The sequence below is a fragment of the Pediculus humanus genome, genomic scaffold (assembly GCF_000006295.1).
Source record: "Pediculus humanus corporis 1103172108259 genomic scaffold, whole genome shotgun sequence".
NCBI classification, from domain to species: domain Eukaryota; kingdom Metazoa; phylum Arthropoda; class Insecta; order Psocodea; family Pediculidae; genus Pediculus; species Pediculus humanus.
In genome coordinates this window covers 241,768-261,746 of record NW_002987828.1, presented here as the reverse complement: position 1 = coordinate 261,746, position 19,979 = coordinate 241,768, and the positions used below count along the sequence as shown (strand labels likewise).

The 19,979-nt window shown below is 28.8% G+C and overlaps 2 protein-coding genes across 2 annotated transcripts; both read right to left on the bottom strand.

Moving 5' to 3' along the window:
• Positions 1-479: 479 nt before the first annotated feature.
• Phum_PHUM490230 (GATA-binding factor, putative) lies at positions 480-4,906 on the bottom strand (the record flags this gene model as incomplete). Its single annotated transcript, XM_002430507.1, has 8 exons — positions 480-644; positions 745-905; positions 1,002-1,140; positions 1,353-1,517; positions 2,941-3,101; positions 3,789-3,962; positions 4,055-4,272; positions 4,860-4,906. The coding sequence occupies 8 exons, from the start codon at positions 4,904-4,906 to the stop codon at positions 480-482; spliced, it is 1,230 nt and encodes a 409-aa protein (XP_002430552.1).
• Positions 4,907-9,425: 4,519 nt separating this feature from the next.
• Positions 9,426-11,175, bottom strand: Phum_PHUM490220 (uncharacterized protein; the record flags this gene model as incomplete). Its single annotated transcript, XM_002430506.1, has 2 exons — positions 9,426-9,557; positions 9,652-11,175. 2 exons carry the CDS (start codon positions 11,173-11,175, stop codon positions 9,426-9,428), a joined length of 1,656 nt encoding a protein of 551 aa, XP_002430551.1.
• Positions 11,176-19,979: the final 8,804 nt, after the last annotated feature.

The following is a 19,979-nucleotide window of genomic DNA, read 5'->3' as shown; positions in this document are numbered from 1 at the left end:
AGAGAGAGAGAGAGAAAGAAAAAAAAAAAGAAAATTTTAAACACGAGAGGAAAATTTTTAGGCGATGATGAAACGACGCATTTTCCGTTTTTTTTTTTTTTTTTTTTTTTTTTTTAATTTTTTTTAAATTAAAAAATAAGCAAAATTATTATTATTATTATTATTATTATTACTATTATTATTATTATTATTGATATTTCTATTAGGGTTCGTTATTTAGTGGAAAAAAAAAAAAAAAAAAAATTATTAGTCGATCACGTTTTTTTTGTTTTTTCCTACGATTTGTCTCGACTTGATAATAAAACCTGATAACACTTGTTTCATTATTATTATTAATATTATTATTATTATTATTATTATTATGATAAAATGCCCGTAAGGGATGTAAATTCCTCTCGTTGACGTTTTTTTTTTTTTTCTTTTTTTTTTTTTTTTTTTTTTTTTTTGTTGTTGTCTGAGATTGTAAAATTTAAACAGATCTAAGTGGTTGTTGTTCTTTCGACTTGCGACGATGATGGATCTTGTGCGGCTACCATTTTAGGAGAGGAAGACGAACTACAAGAATTATTTCCGGTCGATTCATCAATTTTACTTGTTAAAGTTTCCGTTTCGACGGGTGAACCTTGCGGAAAATCATAATAAGCCTGAAAACACAGAAAAGAATAAGGAACGAACGAACGTCAAAGGTTAACATTTCCCGCCATTTTGTTTAACGGTCACGTGTCATAGAGTAATAAAACATACCGAATGAGAGATCTGAGTGTGATATGGAGATACGAATACGCGTGATTGAGCTTCGTGAGAACCGCATTGTGAGTACAATGTTGAGTATGGTGCAAGAGGATTCGATACAAGAGAATTACCATGTTGATGATGATGATGATGATGACTACCGGTTCGATTATCTCCGAAAGAATCTTTAATAATAATAATAATAAAATTATAAGAAAAAAGGTTTTTTCGGATTAATGTGACGTCATTAAAATGTAAGTATTAACAACCGTTTTGTTCGAGTTTGATTCGTTTTGCTGTTGGTCCTCCTCCTCCTCCAATTCCAAGACCCGAAGAGTGAGATACCGGACTAGCAACGTTTCCTAATGCTTCACTTTTCGATGAACCTTTTGGTTTTCTTTTTCTAGTCTGTAAATGAAAGATGTATAAATAATAATAATAATAAATTCTAATACTAATTGAATAAATTTTCTTTTTTCAGGCTTACCTCGGACGCAACTCCACCACCACCAAATCATTTATGGTAAGCAAATAAAAACAACAAAAAACTTTTTTCTTTTTTTTTTTTTTACTTTAACTTCTGAACAAGTCGGGGTGATAATAATAATAATAATACTTACTTGTATGCTGTCTTTTTTCATTGCCAGTGGCCTATTGACCCCGTGAAGTTTATAATAGAGACCGCAAGCATTACAAACGGGTTCACCTAATGAATTTCTTCTCCATAATGATGTTGTTGCCGTGTTACAATTCGAACATTGGAGTCCTAATCTTTTATTATTAGTCTGAAAATTTCATAATAATAATAATAATAATAATAATAATTGAAACAAATGAAGGAAAAATTCGATGATGACGTGTATGATGACGTGGATGATGGTAATAATAATAATAATAATGATTTTTTATATATTTACCAATCTTCTAGATGATTTTTCTTCCCTACTTGAAGTAACTGCCCTGGCGTCAGGATAAGCCCAGCCCTTGTAGAGATCAGGAGGGGGCCCCGTTACTGCCACTGGAACACAGTAAAAATTTTTTCTATTTTTTTTTATTTATTTCGAATTAATTTTTTTTAATTTTAATTTAATTTAATTTAATTTAAAAAAAAATTAAAATGTGAGAAAAGCGTTTTTCTTTTTTTCTTTCTTTTTTCTTTTAAAAATTTATTTAATAATAATTAATAATGAAAAGGTCTAAATAAAATCTCTACAAGGGCTTTAAAAGGCCTTCGTTCACAAAATAAAGTATTCGATTTTTAATTATTTCGCGAAAAAAGGGTTTGTTTTAAAACATTTCATTTAAAAAAAAAAAAATTTCTTTTTTAATAATAATAATAATAAACCCAAATTGTTTTATGTTCTTTCGTAAACGTCGAATACTTCATTATGTGACATCCTGACAAGAAGAAATAATAGTGAGAGAGAGAGAGAGAGAGAGAGAGAAAGATAGATAGATAGAGAAATGTTTTGAAACAATTTTTTCGCCGCGGGTTATAAAAAAAAAAAAAAAAAAAAAAAAAAAGGCGCGAACGATGGTTTAATTTTTTTCCTCCCTTCTTGTTCTTCTTCGTCTTCTGCTTCTATGACATTATTATTATTATTATTATTATTTACCATAATTAATTTGTCACGTTTTTCTTCCATCGTGGTATTAGGGAAAGAGAGAGAGAGAGAGAGAGAGAGAGAATAAGGTACTTACATCGGAAACATTTAAATTGATTTGCCTTGAAAAAGGATGAAGTTACACGTAACACACACACACACACGCACACACGCTTACACACACGTGCTCTTAACTTGCGCGTGCTACACTCACTGATATATTTTATTATTATTATTATTATTATTATTATTTAATTATTTATGACTTTTCGTAATGAAAAAATAAATAAATAAATAAAAGTCGAAGTCAAGATTTTTAATTACCCATTAACGTACATTATTATTATTATTACACTTGATGTGTTGCCATTTGAGAGAGAGAGAGAGAGAGAGAGATACGTACGCACACACGCGCCCAAGTTTGTTTTTTTTTTTTTTTTTTTTCAGGCACGCATGCAGCCCTTTTGTTTTTTTTTTTTTTTAGACCTTGTTTTAATTACGATAAATATATATATATATGTATGTAAAGAAATAAAATAACGGACCTGAAAATAATGATGAGAGAGAAAAAAAAAAAAGAAAAAGAAAAAAACGCTTTTCTTACCAGCCGCTTCGGTTGTTTGACCAGCGGCCTATTCATTCCGTTCATTTTATGGTACAGCCCGCATGCATTGCATAAATAGTGGCCCGTTCCGTCTCGCCGCCAAAGTGGCGTTGACACCGTTCCACAATTAACACATTCCCTTCCCTCTGAATAATCGACGACTGAAAATTAATTACAAATGACTGATTTTCAACATGGCAAATTACTAATAATAATAATAATAATCATCATCATGTTTCCATTTCCGGTTCCCGTTTTACTTACTTCGCTACATTTCGTACAAAACAAAAAACCATTCGAGAATGATTTTAACGAATAAACGTACCAAAGAGGGAGGGGGAAGGGTTGGAGAAAGGAGGGGAAAGGGCGGGATAAGAGATGGAGGGAGGAGGGAGAAGGGAGGGAAATTCGAATCCTAGGAAAAAAATTTTTTTAAGGAACAATTCAAACGTTCGTTTTATGGGAAAACATTATTATCATTATTAAAATTGATTTAGATTCACCACCGATGTTTTCCCCCCTTCGACACCACCCACCCTCCTTCCCCCCCCCACGATCCCCTACTCCCTTAAATGCCAGACGAGTGTATTACGCATAAAAGACCAGCCGGTCATTAACAGGTCTACTAATAGCGTCTCTGCGCCACCTATGGGCTATCCAACCCTTAATTGCTTCATCATTATGTTACGCGATAAATTTTCAAGGTTAACTTTATTATTTCGTCTTAAACATTTTTTTTTTTTTTTCAAATTTGTCTCCCTACTATACCTGGTAAGTTTTCTTCTACTAATATTTATAAAATATAATAATAATATTTTGAATAATAATAATAATAATGATTAACTTACAGGCCGACAAAGAAGCGGAAGCTGATATTGTTGATGGTAAAGTACTTGGAGGTCTCGCTCTCGACGATGGTCCTCCCGTAGTCTCCCCAATTAAACTGTAATGTGGTAAATTATTGGTGGTGGGTTCGTACCATAATGAGGAAGATGAAGACGAAGAGTTTTCCGTTGGACATGCTGTAAACAAAGGAAAACAGGTACGTGCAAAAACACATATGTTAAACGTGAAAAAAAAAGAAAAAGGAAAAATCGAAAGGGAAAAAACTTACTTAAATAACCGGAACTTGTTGCCGGATAATTTCTATGTATTGCATACGAATGAAGACGATTCGTTGTTGAAAATCTTTTCGAAAATGCTGGCAATGATGTCTTATTACAATCTGATTCGACACCCTGCCAGGTTTGACCCGTTGCTGCTGACAAATCAGCAACGTGTGATGAAGTGTTTGTTAAGTAATTATAATTTTTTGATTGGTACATGGCGGCACTAAAAAAACAAACAAACAAACAAAAAAAAAATTTTTCTTTTTCCTCCTTTTCCTCCTTTTCTTCTTCCCTACGAATTCGCCCGTAGGAATATCAAAAACCCAAAACTATTTTTTTTTTTTTTTTTTTAAACGGATAAAGAGTTGACTCAAGTAGTGACGGATAATCATGGGATTATGATGATGACGTCATCGTCTAAATCCTTTGACAGAAAATATATACAAAGGAAAAAATATCGCGCCTACGTATTCTTTTATATATATATATATATGAAAAGTCCATTTTCCGATGATTTAAAATCGCGAGAAAAATTCCAAAAACTTATTATTATTATTATTACTACCGACAGCATCAACAACAGCAAAATCTGTACCGTAAACGATTGCAATAATAATAATAATAAATTTTCCTTCTTATTACTACTACTACTACTACTACTACTGACTGACTGACTCCATTAAATATTTTTCAAAAAATTAAAAAAAAATAAAAATCTTCTGCTTTCCCCACCCCCCAATTAAAATTACCGTAATATATATAAAATTATTATTATTATTAACTAATAATTTAAAAAAAAAAAAAAATTACAGTAATAAATCTGTGAGCAAATATGGCAAAAAAAGTTTTCCCAACATTACAAAAAAAAAAAAAAAGAAAAATTATGGAAAATCGCAGAAATAATAATAATAATATTAATAATAATATTGGTAATAAATTTAAAGAAATTTTTTTTTTTTTTTTTTTTTTACAATCTGACGACATATTGAATCGTTTTTTTTTTTTTTTTTTTTTTTATTACCGTGAGTAATAAATTTTTCTCCCCAGCCCCCCGTAAAATTTTTATTTGAAAAAAAAAAATTCGTTTTTTGACCTTTCAACCTTTCATATTATAAAAAAAAAATTCCAAATTTTCCTTTTCTTTCCTTCTCTCGCTCCTCGCTCTCTCACACTTTCTCAACCTTTTCCCACCCATAAGTGCATCCTTTTTAACAAATCGCACCCTTATTTTTTGTGCCACCCCCATGTACAATTTAATAAGAAAAAAAAAAAGAAAAAATTGAATTTAAACATAATGATTAATAACTTACACTTCATTTTGCAATAAATTTAAACTTTAAAAAAGAAAAAAAAAAAAAAAAGAAAAGAAAAGACACGCGAACGCACACCCAATTGGAAACATTATGAACAATTTATTTTTTCTTTTTTTTTCACTTGATTCCGAAGAATGTGACAAAAATTGAAAACAAAATGAAGGAAAGGCGATTAGAAGAATCAAAACGACCTTGAATATATCACGGAGTATTAAATGCGGTTACGCTTCATTCTCATTTCACGAAAAAGAAACACACACACACACACACGCACAAAAATTAAATATTATTTTTTTTTTTTTAACCAAAACTTTTTTTTTTTTTTTCCATACGAATCGCGAGAACCCCCTCGCGCCCACCCCCACACCAACCCCCCTTCCCGAAATTATAATTATCGTATTAAACTTGTACGCACCGCGTGACGTATTCATCAACCGACACCCCCTAAAAATCCGCCATTTTTTCAACTTGAAAACCTTTCGTAAAAAATGACGTCATTATTATTATTATTATTATTATTATTTATATAAAGAGGAACACAATAATTGTGTAAGGTCAAGGATTAAAACATACCCTTGCCCTTGTTTGTGTCCGATTATTAATTATACGAGCCTCCTCTTCTCCTCCTTAGGTTAATTTAAGAAAAGCCTAAATCATTATTATTATTATTATTATTATTATTATTATTGTTATTAATACCTGAACAACAAAACAATTGAAAAAAAAAAAATTTAAATCAATTAAATATTTCAATTATTTGTTTAATTAATTAAAGAATCGAATTTACGATCGAACACGTTTCGCGCCTTTTTTTTTTTTAAATTTTTACCCTTTTGGGTTCGTACACTCTCTCTCTCTCTCTCTTATACATTATCCCGTTAGAGAAAGAAAGACAGAAAAAAATAAGTTAATTATATGATAATAATATGATTAAATGTAGCGAATCGTTCATTGATAATATAAAATGAAACGTATGGTGTGTGTGTGTGTGTGTGTGTGTGTGTGTGTGCGTGTGTGCGTGTGTAAGATTTAAGGGATAACAATAATTTCAATATGGTGGAATTTACTTTTCTACGCTTTGACATGCAATAGGTAGAAAACGTGATTTTTTATATAAATAGAAGAACGAGTTAACATGCAGGGGTTATTGTTCAAAACATTACTCCATTTTTTTCCCTTGTTTTAGAATGTAATAACTAAATGAAAAGAAATAAACCTGCACGAGCCGGGTTAACGAACTTAATAGGTAAACAACCAGCAACAACAACAACAACAACAAACGACCGATTCCTGTCACAGTGGACACCTAAGCGATTCGCCTTTCTTTTTTTTTTCCTAACCGGGGAAGATAAGATTAAAAATTTTTTTTTACAAAAAGCCTAAAAATAAACCTAATTAAATTTTTAAATAATAATAATAATAATTCGCGTTCGATATATCGATCGATCGATTGTTAAATCGGTATAATAACATGTAGAAATCAGGGTTTAATTACACTTTAAAAAAAAAAAACAAAAAAAAAACGAATATTTCGATAAGAAAATTTTTTCGATTCGATTATACGATCGAATTTTATTATTATTATTATTATTTTCGAAAAAAATGACCGCGATTGTTTCCCCCCACTCCCCCTCTCCCTCCCTTTCCCATTTTTAAATTATTACTTTATCTTAATATTATTAAATTGTTTTTTTTTTCTCTCTCCCCAAATTAGTAAAATTCATACACATAATTGACCAAGGACAAATTTTTTCCATAAAAGCTTACAAAGTCATTATTATTATTATTATTATTATTATTAATATAACAGGCCATTTAGGTTGTCGTTGTTTATTTACTTATTTATTTATTTATTAAAAAATTTTTTTGCTGACAAAATAATTACTACATAATTAATAACTACATGCATACGCGAATTTATTTTATGGAATATCGATCCACAGCCTGCTTTTAAAAAAATTTAATTTTCCCGCCAAAAAAAAAAATTAGTAGAAATTTAAACTTGTTAAAAATGCGACACAACCGAATTGTCCTTTTTTTTTTTTTATGTTTTGGGCATTTAATCATCACTCACCTTGTCAAACGATGCCGAAAATGGCCTTTTCACCTTCTAACGAATACAAAATACATTTGTTTACCAAAAAAATATTATTATTATTATTATTATTATTACTTTTAATGTTAAAAAAAAAAATAATTTAAAAAATAACCACCACAAAAAAAATATGAAGAATTTAAATAATCTGAATATACTTAGCAAGATGTTTTCTATAATGTGTGTAATCACAACACTGGCTAAGATAATCATCACCCATGTTTAGCTTGGTTAAGGAAGGGATAACGTTCAGATTGAGATTAGAAGGGCTGTGTCAATTCTCACAGGACCGTATTAAGAATATATATATACATGCGGTAAGTTATTTATTAAACACCTACTAATCCTACTAATCTTACTAATTTTTTTTTTTTTTAAATAATCCGCGACGCGATAATCCTCCGATCCGAATTAATTAATTTAACAAAATGTAATTAACATAATTTATTAATAATAGTACCAACCGTTCGATCGATCGATAATTAATATATTTAAAGTTGGCAATACTGATCTATCATATCATTCACACACATTTTTTTTTTTTTATTGAAATTATTTAAAGTCAAATATTAAAGCAAAAAGAGAAAATTTTTTTTTTTTTTTTTTCGACCCTGCACTAGGCCATCTCATTATCATCTCTTAAACTCTGAGACATGCATCTAAGTGACTCGAAGGGTGGGGGAGGGCTCTTATCAATAATTTCAACGTCTGGATATACTGATAACATTTTTTGTTCCTTCCGTTTTATTTTAGTTTTAAACATGACTACCCAACGGATTCGTGTGTCATTTAAACATATTTATTCCTTTTCATAAATGAAAAGATAACAACAACAACAACAAACTCATTTTCATTATTTAAACAAATAATAATAATAATAATAAACTTTTTTTTTTGTAAAATTAAAACGATTGCCATCATTACCAGGTGCCACACATACATATTTTTTTGGCTATTTGGATACCATATGTAATTATTGATTGTGAAAACAACGACAACAACAACGACAACGACAACCACTTACTGATAATAAAATACTTTTTTTTGCCATGCATGGATAATTTCAGGTGCTTACAATATAACGAATTTTAAATGCACTTAAAAAAAAAAAAAGCAGAAGACAAAGATGCATTTAAATCATATCGATCGAAATAATAATAATAATAATAATAATAAACAATTTAACAATGGATGATCGTGTTGTTATAATTAATTATGTTAACCTAATATTAATTAATTAATTTTGTTTTTGTTTCGTTTCAGGTAAGTAGTAGTAGTAGTGGCAGTAGTAGTAGTGGTAGTGGTAGTAGTAGTAATTATTTTGTTTATTCTATTAGTCAGTTTTTTCCTGCTTTTGAATCACCATAATAAAATTAACTAAAATCGTGCAAAAAATTAAAATTGAAAAAAAAAAAACACACACAAACAAACCGGGAACATAATAAACATCACGAAACAATTTTTTTTTTTTACAGGCTTTTTTTTTTTTTTTAACAGGGAAAATAAAAACGTTTCAGGGGTGTCTAAAAAAAAAACATGGCGGACGCCGCGTAATAATAACAACGAAAAAAAAAAACAAATGACTAATTTTTCTAAATTTTCGCGTTCAAATTTTTCTTTTTGTTATTATTATTATTATTATTTAGGTTCGGTATAGATTATATTTATTTTTGTATTCAAAATAAATATTTTAAAAACAAAAAAAAAGTTAAACTTTGATACATAATGTTTTTGTTATGTTGGAACATTGTACCGGATTTGAAAAAGGGGAGAAAAAAAATTTTTTTTATAAATAAGCGATATGATGACGTAAATGCGATATCCCCACCGTCTTATCAGGATAATATGATATTCTTTATAAAGTATTTTTAACGGTTAAATTTTTTTAAAAAGAGGTCTCCATTCATCTTCTTGTTTGCACGAAAGTTTAATGTGTGAATGAATTAAAAAAAAAAAAAAAGAAAATTCTTACCTTGCAGAATTTGATGGCGTTGACTGGATCATTCCTGATGTTGAACTACTAACAACTTGATCATGTTGATATCCAGAATGAAGAGAATTCAATGACGGATTATCATTGTACAATGATGAATACATTTCCTATAATTTTTTTTTTTTAATGTTGTTAGGTTTTTGATAAATGGGCATGTCGCGCATGATACCAATGATAATGATGATAAGGAAATATATTTACCTGATCGTCGCAATCTGGATTTTGTAAATCTCTTTGAGGAGACAAAACTTGAAGTACGCTTGTCGATGATGGATTTGTTAAAGAATTCAAACAGTGCATAACAGACGAAGAAGAAGGAGAAGGTGATGGGTGGAGACTAGAATTGTCGAACCTAACATTAGGAGTAGTAGAATTGGTTGTCGTCGTAGTAAGTGACAAGATGTTTCCTTGACTCCTCGAAGTCGGCGGTGAATCCAGACTTTGAAGATCACGATTCGGAGACGGTGAGTTTTCAAAATCTAATTCGTCCGTTCCAAGGAGTGATATCCTTTCGCTGAAAGGTCCCTCGTAATTTCCCGATGAATTTTCGTGAGGGGTTTTTGAACTCACTACTAGAGAACTCGTGGCCCGTCCCAAAACAAACATTCTTTCCGTTAAGGGATTATCGTATATGTGTGATGATGATTGGTGATCGGAATCTCCCGAAACGCCGCCGGACGCTCGTGAACTATGCGAATACTTTATGTGTGATAAATTTAATATTTTCGATTCTAATTTTTCCGTTTCGTGAGATGAATCCTCCGAACTTGCTTCGTCTTTCGGCGAAGAACCGTTTTGATAATTAACATAACCAGTAAAAGTACGATTATCATTTTTGAACGTGTCCGCTATAACCTGATCGATATTTTTCGGCATGACTTGATTTTGAAATGCATCTTGCATCAAAAACATATCGTCCGGTTGTTGTCGTAAATAACTGACTAATTCGTTTCCGTTGGAAAACTCCGCACTCACGCTCCCGCCGCCATCTTGATAATTGTACGTCTTTTGATCGTTAATTAACTGTATGTCTTTTTCGTTAAGCATCACATCACCTTTTGTAGTCCGAAAATTCGTCGTGTAATATTCAGCGTTACAATAATTGCCGGATTTATAATTGTTTTCGTTGTAAAAATAACGGTAATCACTATTATTGATTGCGTCATTGTAATTGATTTGAGTTCCGTCGTTATCTTTGTCTTCGGTTTTCGATTCCGAATCCTCTTGTTTGCCGACCTCGGACACGTTCAAATGATAACTTATCAAATGTTTTGACAGTTCTCCATCCAAAACATCTTTACTCGACTCCCAGTCCGACGTATGCGTTCCATTTGCAACAACTGATGATGTATTATCATCGCAGGGAGCCTCCTCCGAATTATCCCCTTCCAACTCTCTCTTCCCTTCCCTTCCCTCCTCTTCGCCACCACTTCCGTATTTTCCGTGGTAATCGTGTTCCGCCTGTATCGAAAACTGCCTTTTGAGCGTTTTCTCTTTTTTCATGGCGTCTTGATAGTACGTCTTTCCTTCTTTGACTACGGATATTCTATTTTGTTGATCTGTTTTCGTTTTTCTATATTCGTAAGATGGTATTGTATTATTGTTAATCGATTGACAGTTGTAATCGGACTCCATCCCGTTGTCATGACAACCAATATTAAATTGTTGACAGGGATTGGTCGGAGCCGAATCATCCGACTCCTCCCCTTCGTGGTTTTTATCCATGTTCCCGCTTCTCATGCTTTCATTGGTCGTCGTCGTCGTCGTCGAACAACGAGAATTATTTTGCGGTTTTATTAAGAGTTCTCCGAGTCCTTCTTCTTCAGTCTTTTCCCTTCTGAACTTTTCATTATTCGTTAAAATCCCTGGAAAGAATAAATATATATCCGTTTAATTTTTTACGCCGGAAACAAAAAAATTTTAATAATGGAATAAACATAACATAAAGAGAATATTTATAATTATGTGGAATCGTTAAAAAAAAAAAAAAAACGTTTTTCGTTTGAGGGTCTCCATTGTTTTCTCTTTTTATTTTTTCAACTTTAAAAAATAATAATAATAATAATAAAAACAACCTTTTCTTTCTACACATCTGTGTGTGTGTGTGTGTTTGTCCATGATAACCCATAAAATTCATAAACAATCATTTAAAATAAAAATTTTTTTTTATGACCTGATGGGTTACTCATAAATTGTTTTGTTTAAATTTTTTACTATTAGTCACTATTATTCACAAAATAACAAATTTTCTCTCTCTCTCTCTCTCTCTCTCTCTCTCTCTCTCTCTCTCTCTCTTATTTTTCATCTTTGCCATTGGTATTTCTATCTCTTTTTACTATTACTTTCACGTGTCGTCCGTGGTGATATTATTATTATTATTATTATTATTATTATTATTATTATTATTATTATTTTACTATAATAATTTTTTAAAGTTGAAAAAACTGTGGGAAAAATTTTTTATTTTTTTTTTTTGTTTCATATTAATCAAATTTGTTTTTTTTTCGGGGGGGGGGGAATTCCCCGTTACCCGGTTACGCATCGATGCAAATAAAAACACAAAACTTAAACGGATCATCAACAGAAAAAAAAAAAAAAAAAACAATAATAATGATAATAATTTTTTTTGACAAGATTTTCTAACGATAAAAATGTTAAATGATGATGATATTAATGATTTTTACAAAAACTATAAAAAAAAAAAAAAAAAGAGAGAGAGAGAGAAAGAGACTAAGAGGGTTTGCGAGACGTGTCACTAGAATACAGAAAATATCACATTTCGGAAGGTTAATGTCACGTATGACCCAAAGAATATAAATATATATAAATATAAATGGGTGGCGTGTTTATATATATAATTTTGTATGTCTTTAAAATCGATTAATATATTTATATAGAAATTTATAGACGTGACGAGGATTAGGTCAAAGGTTGAAAAGTCACATGACCTTAATCATCATTCTTGTCTTATGAAAAATAAAACATTAGTTTTTTTTTAGGTTTTCGGTTTTTTTTTGTTTTTTTTCGTGTGTTAAAGGTTAAGGAAAGATTTTAGGGTTTTAAGAAGAAGAAGAAGAAAAAAAGGATAAACCATCAAAGAGTTTTTAACGACGACAATATTAATTATTTTCTAAACTCAATTTTAAAAGAAAAATTATTAATAATAATAATAATAACTACTTTTATTTACTCTATGGCGAGTTAATAATAACCTTGAGGCTATGCTTCCGACAGAATTTTTAAACTTTTTTCAATATTTACCTTGTTCGACCCAGAGAAAGAGAGAGAGAGAGAGAGAGAGAAGCTGAGAATTAAATTTCTCATAGGCCTTGAATTACAAAAAAAAAAAAAAAAAAAAAAAAAATTCGATTTAAATTTTCGTACCTGATCGCTTTTTTTTCTTTTACATTTCATTTTTCAATTACGATTTCATTAATATAAAAATTAATAAGAAAATCAAAAAGTTTAACGTTTTGGACTTTTTCTATTTGTTTGTTTTCAAATGACTCATAGAGTACAAAAAAATAAAATATAAAAATCTCATTCTTTTATGCGTACAAACACATAATTTTATTTATTATAAACGAAAACCAACAACAACAACAACAACAACATAATAAACAAGAGACAAAAACCTTTTTCTGACTCATTTTCTTAAATGACGACAACAAATTCCAAATAACAGACAAAGACGAAAGAAGACGCGGGTGGGGGGAGGTGGAAGAGGACAAAAACAATTTAACTCTTTGTTTTAAGAAAAATTATAAACAAAATATATAAACAATTGAAGAATTTTAATTTCTTCAAACCTAACTAATAAGAATGATAATAATATTCACATTTTCCATAATGACAACGTTACAAACTTAACAAAAAAAAAAACCCACAACACACACAAACACACAAACTCCTATTTTTCCTTTTTTTGAGGATCATGAATCAGGTACCGCATTGAGGACAATTACAGGAAACCCAAATGTTCACCCAGGCAAAAGCAAATATTATTATGATGATGATAGTTTTGTAAGGGTTGTCAAATAACCGGTTTGTATACACACACACACACACAATAAGGGGGGGATTGCGAGTCAAAGGAGGAAGTCACACTAGCCTGAGAGGATGTTAGAAAGATAAGGAGGTTTTTATCAGCAAATAATGCACGCATTATTAAAAAAATTTAACTGGCGTAAAGCAAAAAAAAAAAAAAGAGGTTTTTTGACTTTTTTCCCCCCCCTCTCTCTCCCATTCCCTCCCTCTTTTTCTCTTTTTCTTTTTCCACGTTACTTCGACCTAACCATCTTGTATTATCTAACGCTATGATATCGCCATGTTTAAATAAAAAATAGAGTTTTAGAAAAAAAAAAAAAAAAAAAAAACGTAACGGTCAATTTAAATAAAAAAAAAAAATACATCAAACTCGCTAATCGAAACGTGAGAGAGAGAGAGAGAGAGAGAAAATTTATTGTTAAATTATTATGCGTAATTAAATTTAGTTTTAACTTAATAATAATAATAATAATAATAATTACACGACGAATTTGCGGTTAGTAAGCGATAAAAACCGAGCCAACCCTGAGTGCGTAACACTAACAATAATAATAATAATAATAATAATAACAATCGATAGAACAAATAAAAACAAAAGAATTACGATGACGTCAAAATTATTTACAGTCGCCATTTTGAATTTAAGAAACAAAAAAAATAAAATAAAATTATGAACTACCCATGGTGATTAATTATTCTTATCATTAATCGTAATCAGTATAACCTTTTTTTGTTTGTCTCTCTCTCTCTCTCTTATTGTCCATCCATGTTAATAATAATGAAAATTATAATAATAATTAATCGGTTTTCCTTTCTCTCTTTCTCACACACACACACACACACACATTTTCTCATTCTTTCTTTATAATAATGTGAAAGATGGTTGGTTGATGGGGGGAAATATTTTCTTGATAAACCATATCTCACATTAGGTACACACACTGAGATAAGCGTTCTTACCAAGCACTGATAACACAACATATTGGTTTTCGTGATAACAATTATCAAGAAACTGCCTCTCGTTCATTTTTAGCCATATTGTTTCAGACTTTAGTTGATTCCTTCGCGTTATCTGAAGAACATACAACCGATTAACATGTTTTTTTTTAAATAACATATTAAATATTAATAATAATAAAAATTATGTATAACCGAAAATAGTTCTTATTAAAGTAGAAAAAATAAGAGAAATTAAAAACGCGTGCGTGCGTGCGTGCGTGCGTTCAAATGAAAAAAGTGTTCATTATACAATAAAACTCGCGTTGAACATATAATAATAATAATAATAATAATAATAATAAAACGTGTGTGAGTGACTTTACGGATCAAAAATTATTTTAAACATTGTGCGAGCGCCTACGGAATTCAATAAAAACTTTTTTTTTTTTTTTTTTTTTTTCAAATCCCAACGCAAACATTCATATTAACAGCGATACAAGTAAAACGTAACTTCCGGTTAGAGATTTCTAGAAACGGTTTTTTCTCCACATATATATATAAACATACATAAATGCGTGCAACCGTTTTTTTCAAATAAAATGATCGATACCTTATTATTATTATTAGGATATATAAAAGTGAAACGTTATAAATTCAAGTTTAATATAAAATATCGTTAAATTATTCGTGACGTTATATTGAAAAAAAAAATGAAAAGAAAAAAAAAACTCACCCTTGACATCGGTGGTAAACGATTGCGCAATTGATGTCATTATTATTATTAATAATTAACTTTTCGATCACATGTTAAAACAAAAACTTTTTTTTTCTTATTTTTATAAAAAAAAAAAAAAAACTAAAAACAAACTTATACTTTTTTATTTTTTCTTCGTCATTATTAATTAATTTATCCTAAAAAAAGAAAAAAATTCGTTAGCGTACGCACAACAATCCGAATAATCGACAATTGAATAAAAAAACAAAATGGCGGTCGTGCTTTCGTCAAAAATCTCGTGAGAAAAAACGTTAAATTCGGTATACGTAAAAAAAAAAAATTTTTTTTTTTTAAAATCGTTATTTCGAATCGTTTTCTTATTAAAATGCAATAATTTAAATGATTAGTGACGTATTACCGTTGAAAAACACGATGACGATGATGATAATTTCGTTTAAATAAATAAAATTTATTTAATTAATTATAAATAATAATAATAATAATAATACGTGATATACGTAATTAGTCAAATTACGTATGCAAATGACAAAAAAATTTTTTTTTTATTTAATCCAAAATATACTCGACGAATTTTATTTTAATAAAAAAAAAAATTAATTAAAAACACAAATAATAATAATAATAATAACAATAATAACAATGATAATAATAATTAAAAGAAAAAAAAAAAAGACGAAAAACGAAAAACACAAACAAAACAAATTGTTGGAGATAAATTACACTGTAGCACTGTAGCACTGTCGTTTTTCAATATGGCGTACGACCTTTTTGTTTTTCTTTTTCTATCTATCTCTCTCTCTCACTCTTTCTCTTTCACTCTATCGCTATCTCTCTCTCTCTCTCTCTTTCTATTTCTTTCTTTTCGTGTACTACTTAAAATTATTTTTTTTTTTTAAAATAATTTTTTTTTTTTTTTTGTTTCCCTCAGCGTTGTTGTTGTTGTTTAATATGGTTAGTGTGTATATATGTGTGTGTGTGTCGTTATCAGCTCGAGAAGGAGAGTTGATACGTGGCTTTAGTTTTGATGTTAATATACAGGATGTGGAATTTTTTTTTTTTAAAAAAACAAATTTTAAAATGTCGTACGATTTTTTTTCTTAAAAATTTACGTAATCGTTTTATTTATAAAAATAAATTCGCCAAAACTTTGTGTGTGTGTGTGTGTGTGGATTTTGTTATCGCTACCTTATTAAATAACGATCATTAATTGAACTTTAATCATTTTAAACCAAAAAACGATCATTATTATTAATTATATTCGAGACGATATTTAATATAAAAAAAAAAAATGGCAATAAACCGTTAAATAAATAAAAGGACATTTTTTTTTTTTTTTTTTTTTTTTACTCTGAATGAGTTAAACAACGAAGAAAGGTGAATCAAATAGACCATAACCGAACATTGTTATTACAATAACAATACCACCATGACTAATATAGAAAAAAAAGAAAAAAAAAATACTTTCTACTACCACTACTACTACTACTAGTACCACGTTCTTTATAATAATAATAATAATAATATTAAACTAACCTTCTTTGTTTTATCCTTTTCTGTGTATGAAAATGCCTTTTATAAAAACTAATCGACTAATTGATGATGATGATTTTAATTTCCTCTCTCTCTCTCTCTCTCTCTCTCTCTCTCTCTCCCTATTTCTCCCTTTTTCTATGTCTTTTCATATATATATAAAAATTATTTTTTCTATAATAAAAAAATGTTTATCATTTATTATATTATCAACAGGTTTTCAGGTTTTGTTAAGAAATTCATCCAAATGTTTTTTTTAAATTATTGTACCTTAAATTAGTATAAGAATAAACATCAAATCATGTAATTTAGGCTTTTGAACCTTATCCTTGGTAAATTTTCCTTATTGAGGAAGTGACAAACTATTTAATTATTATTATTATTATTATTACATCCCTTTGGTTTTTAGGTTTTAATAATAATTTTAAAAAAACTGAAAAAATCATAAAAAATTAACGTTTTCGCTTTGTTTTTTTAAAACCGTTACAAAAAAAAAAAAAAAAAGGTTGTTTGAAAACTTTTTTCTAAAAATTATTTAATTTAACGGTTAAAAAAAATTAACGGTTACTTTTTTTTGATAATTTTATTTAAATAATTGAAAAAAAAAAAAAAAAAAAAAAAATTTAAACAGGAAAAGTTATTGTTCATTCAAATTAAACGTTATTTATCAAATCGTTGTTTTAATAATGATGATAATGTGCGTGTGTATTGTCTTCTTTTAATACTTCTTAATCACCAGTATTATTATTATTATCATTATTCACACTAATAATAATAATAATAATACGATTTGTTTGTAATGGATAAGAGTGTGTGAAATTTTATGTTTTTTTTTTTTTACTTACAAAATATTAACGATTGATATCTTAAATTGAAATTTAAATGATTGATGAAATCCAAAATACCAACAACAAAAAAAAAAAAAAGTTATAACAATTTAACAAAAAACAAATTTTTTTTTTTTTTTTTTATTCGCGGGGGCACCCTGTATACATTGAAATAACACCGCATATATGGATTTATGTAACATATAAAATGCGCATGCGCAAATGTATTTTTCTGATAAGAGTTCGACCTCCAAAGTCCAACGGACGCTTTACACCATGGTTTACGACACTAACTGGCATCCCAACATGTCGCCCCTTTGCGGGATAAAAAAAAAAAAAAAAAAAAAAAATTGACCTAATTACCAAGAGTGAGAGAGAGAGAGAGGGGGGGAAGGACATAAATTAATTTTTGCTTACTTTTGCAAATTATAAATACATATAGGCTTAAGAAAGTCGAAACCGTTAAAGATCTCGAGAAAAAGAAAATTTTTTTTTTTACTTTTATAAGCATTCAATGACATTTCTTAAATGAATGATTCAATTATTATTATTATTGTTATTACATCCCATTGATTTATTTATAAAACTTTTGTGATGTTATTTCATTAAAAACCAAAAAAAAAAAAAAAAACCCACCGCCTTGTAAAAATTATCAAAATTTCGTACTGATGACGACATCGTTCTCACAAAACATTTTGGAAAACATGTCATATTCACACAAATAAGTTTAAATTAATTTTTCATCTTTTTTTTGCTAGCAAAAAGTACATATTTTGCGGTAAGTAATATTATTAATTATTAATTTTATTAATTATGTAAATGATTTTTGTTAATAACTAATCGTGATGTAAAAAAAAAACGTGTGAAAATTATTTAAAGATTTCATCTTACCTTTACATAAAATATTTTGTTAATTCCAATGATGATGATGATGATGATAATTCCATAATATTTTCTTCATAGAATATTTTTTTCTTTTTAAGTTGGTAATTGTAGTTGTAATAATAATAATAATAATAATTAAAAAGTAAAGAAAATGTTAACTGGTGTTAAAATCAATCATCGGCAACTGCTTTCTTTGCACTAATTTCAATAAAGGCCGTGCGTGCTTTTTTTTTTTTTTTTTTTTTTTAATTTCTCGTACAATCTTTGTTGTTGTTGTTGTTGTTGTTTTTTGCGCTTTTTTCTTCTCTTACTTTAAAAACTCGCACATTAAAATGGTTTACTGTAGGTGAAACCGGATTCCATGTTGTTAACAACAACCAACCGCCCGACCAGAGTGAAAATCGTGTAATAAAAAAAAAAAAAAAAAAAAAAAAACACTTGAGCAAATGAAGATCAAAAAACACAGCGACCAGAGGCCATTCTCATGCTGGAAGAGTTCATGTTTCTCAATTATTTTTTTTTATTCTTACCTTATGATTATTATTATTATTATTATTCTATTTCTTTATGTATTTCTTTCTTTGATTTCCATAACCTAAATACTTCCGTACTTAGTTACCTGTTGTTGTTGTTGTGATGGTGGTGGTGGTGGGTGACCTGTGCAGAAGCTACAGTCTATTGCCCTCCTACACATATACATAATAATCCTTTCCTTCCTCTTCCTTCTTTATACGGTCAATAAAATTCCCTTTTGTTGCTATTTGACTTTGTCGTTTGTTATTGTTTTCTCCTTTTAATAGTAAAATTCCTACTACTAGTACCATTACTACATAAATGTTTTCCATTAGTGTTTGTTATAAAATTTTGTTTCAATGGAAAAAACAATTTTCTTTCATGTTTTTTTACTACCAGAAAGAAAAAAGATTCCAGATCCCTGTAAAAAAAAAAAAAAGAGAGAGATAGAGATATAATTATTCCCTTGAGAAAAAATCATTTATGTATTTTTTGGTATATTTCTGTTACATATCAACTGACAACGCCCAACATTATTTTTTACATGACAGAACCAAACAGTGATTTATATAATATTTTAATAATAATAATAATAATAATAATAATTGCAATACCTTTGCCCATTGTTTTGTTATGTTTTGTTTTTGTTGTTTTTTTTTTTTTTTTCATCCCCAGCTGAAATTTAGCGATAACAAAAAAAAAGAGTCAAATTCTATGGTAGACATGATACGTTGGAATTCTAATTGCACGACAGCTTCTCCATTTACAAAAATTTTATTCTGGAATAAAAAATAATAATAATAATAATAATAATTTCAAGGCTCTCTAAAACATTGACAATGTAATTTTTACCATAAGGATACATAAGGTTGATTTAAACAAAAACCGTTAAGGAAATTTTATTCATGTAAAATTTCAAAAAACTTTCAATTTGTTTGTCTTTATTTAAACGTACCTTAACGTACCTTAGCGTACCTTATAAATTTTGTGAGTGTGTGTGTGTGTGTATGATAATTAATTATTTTTCATAGGAGACCAATTATTTAGTTAAT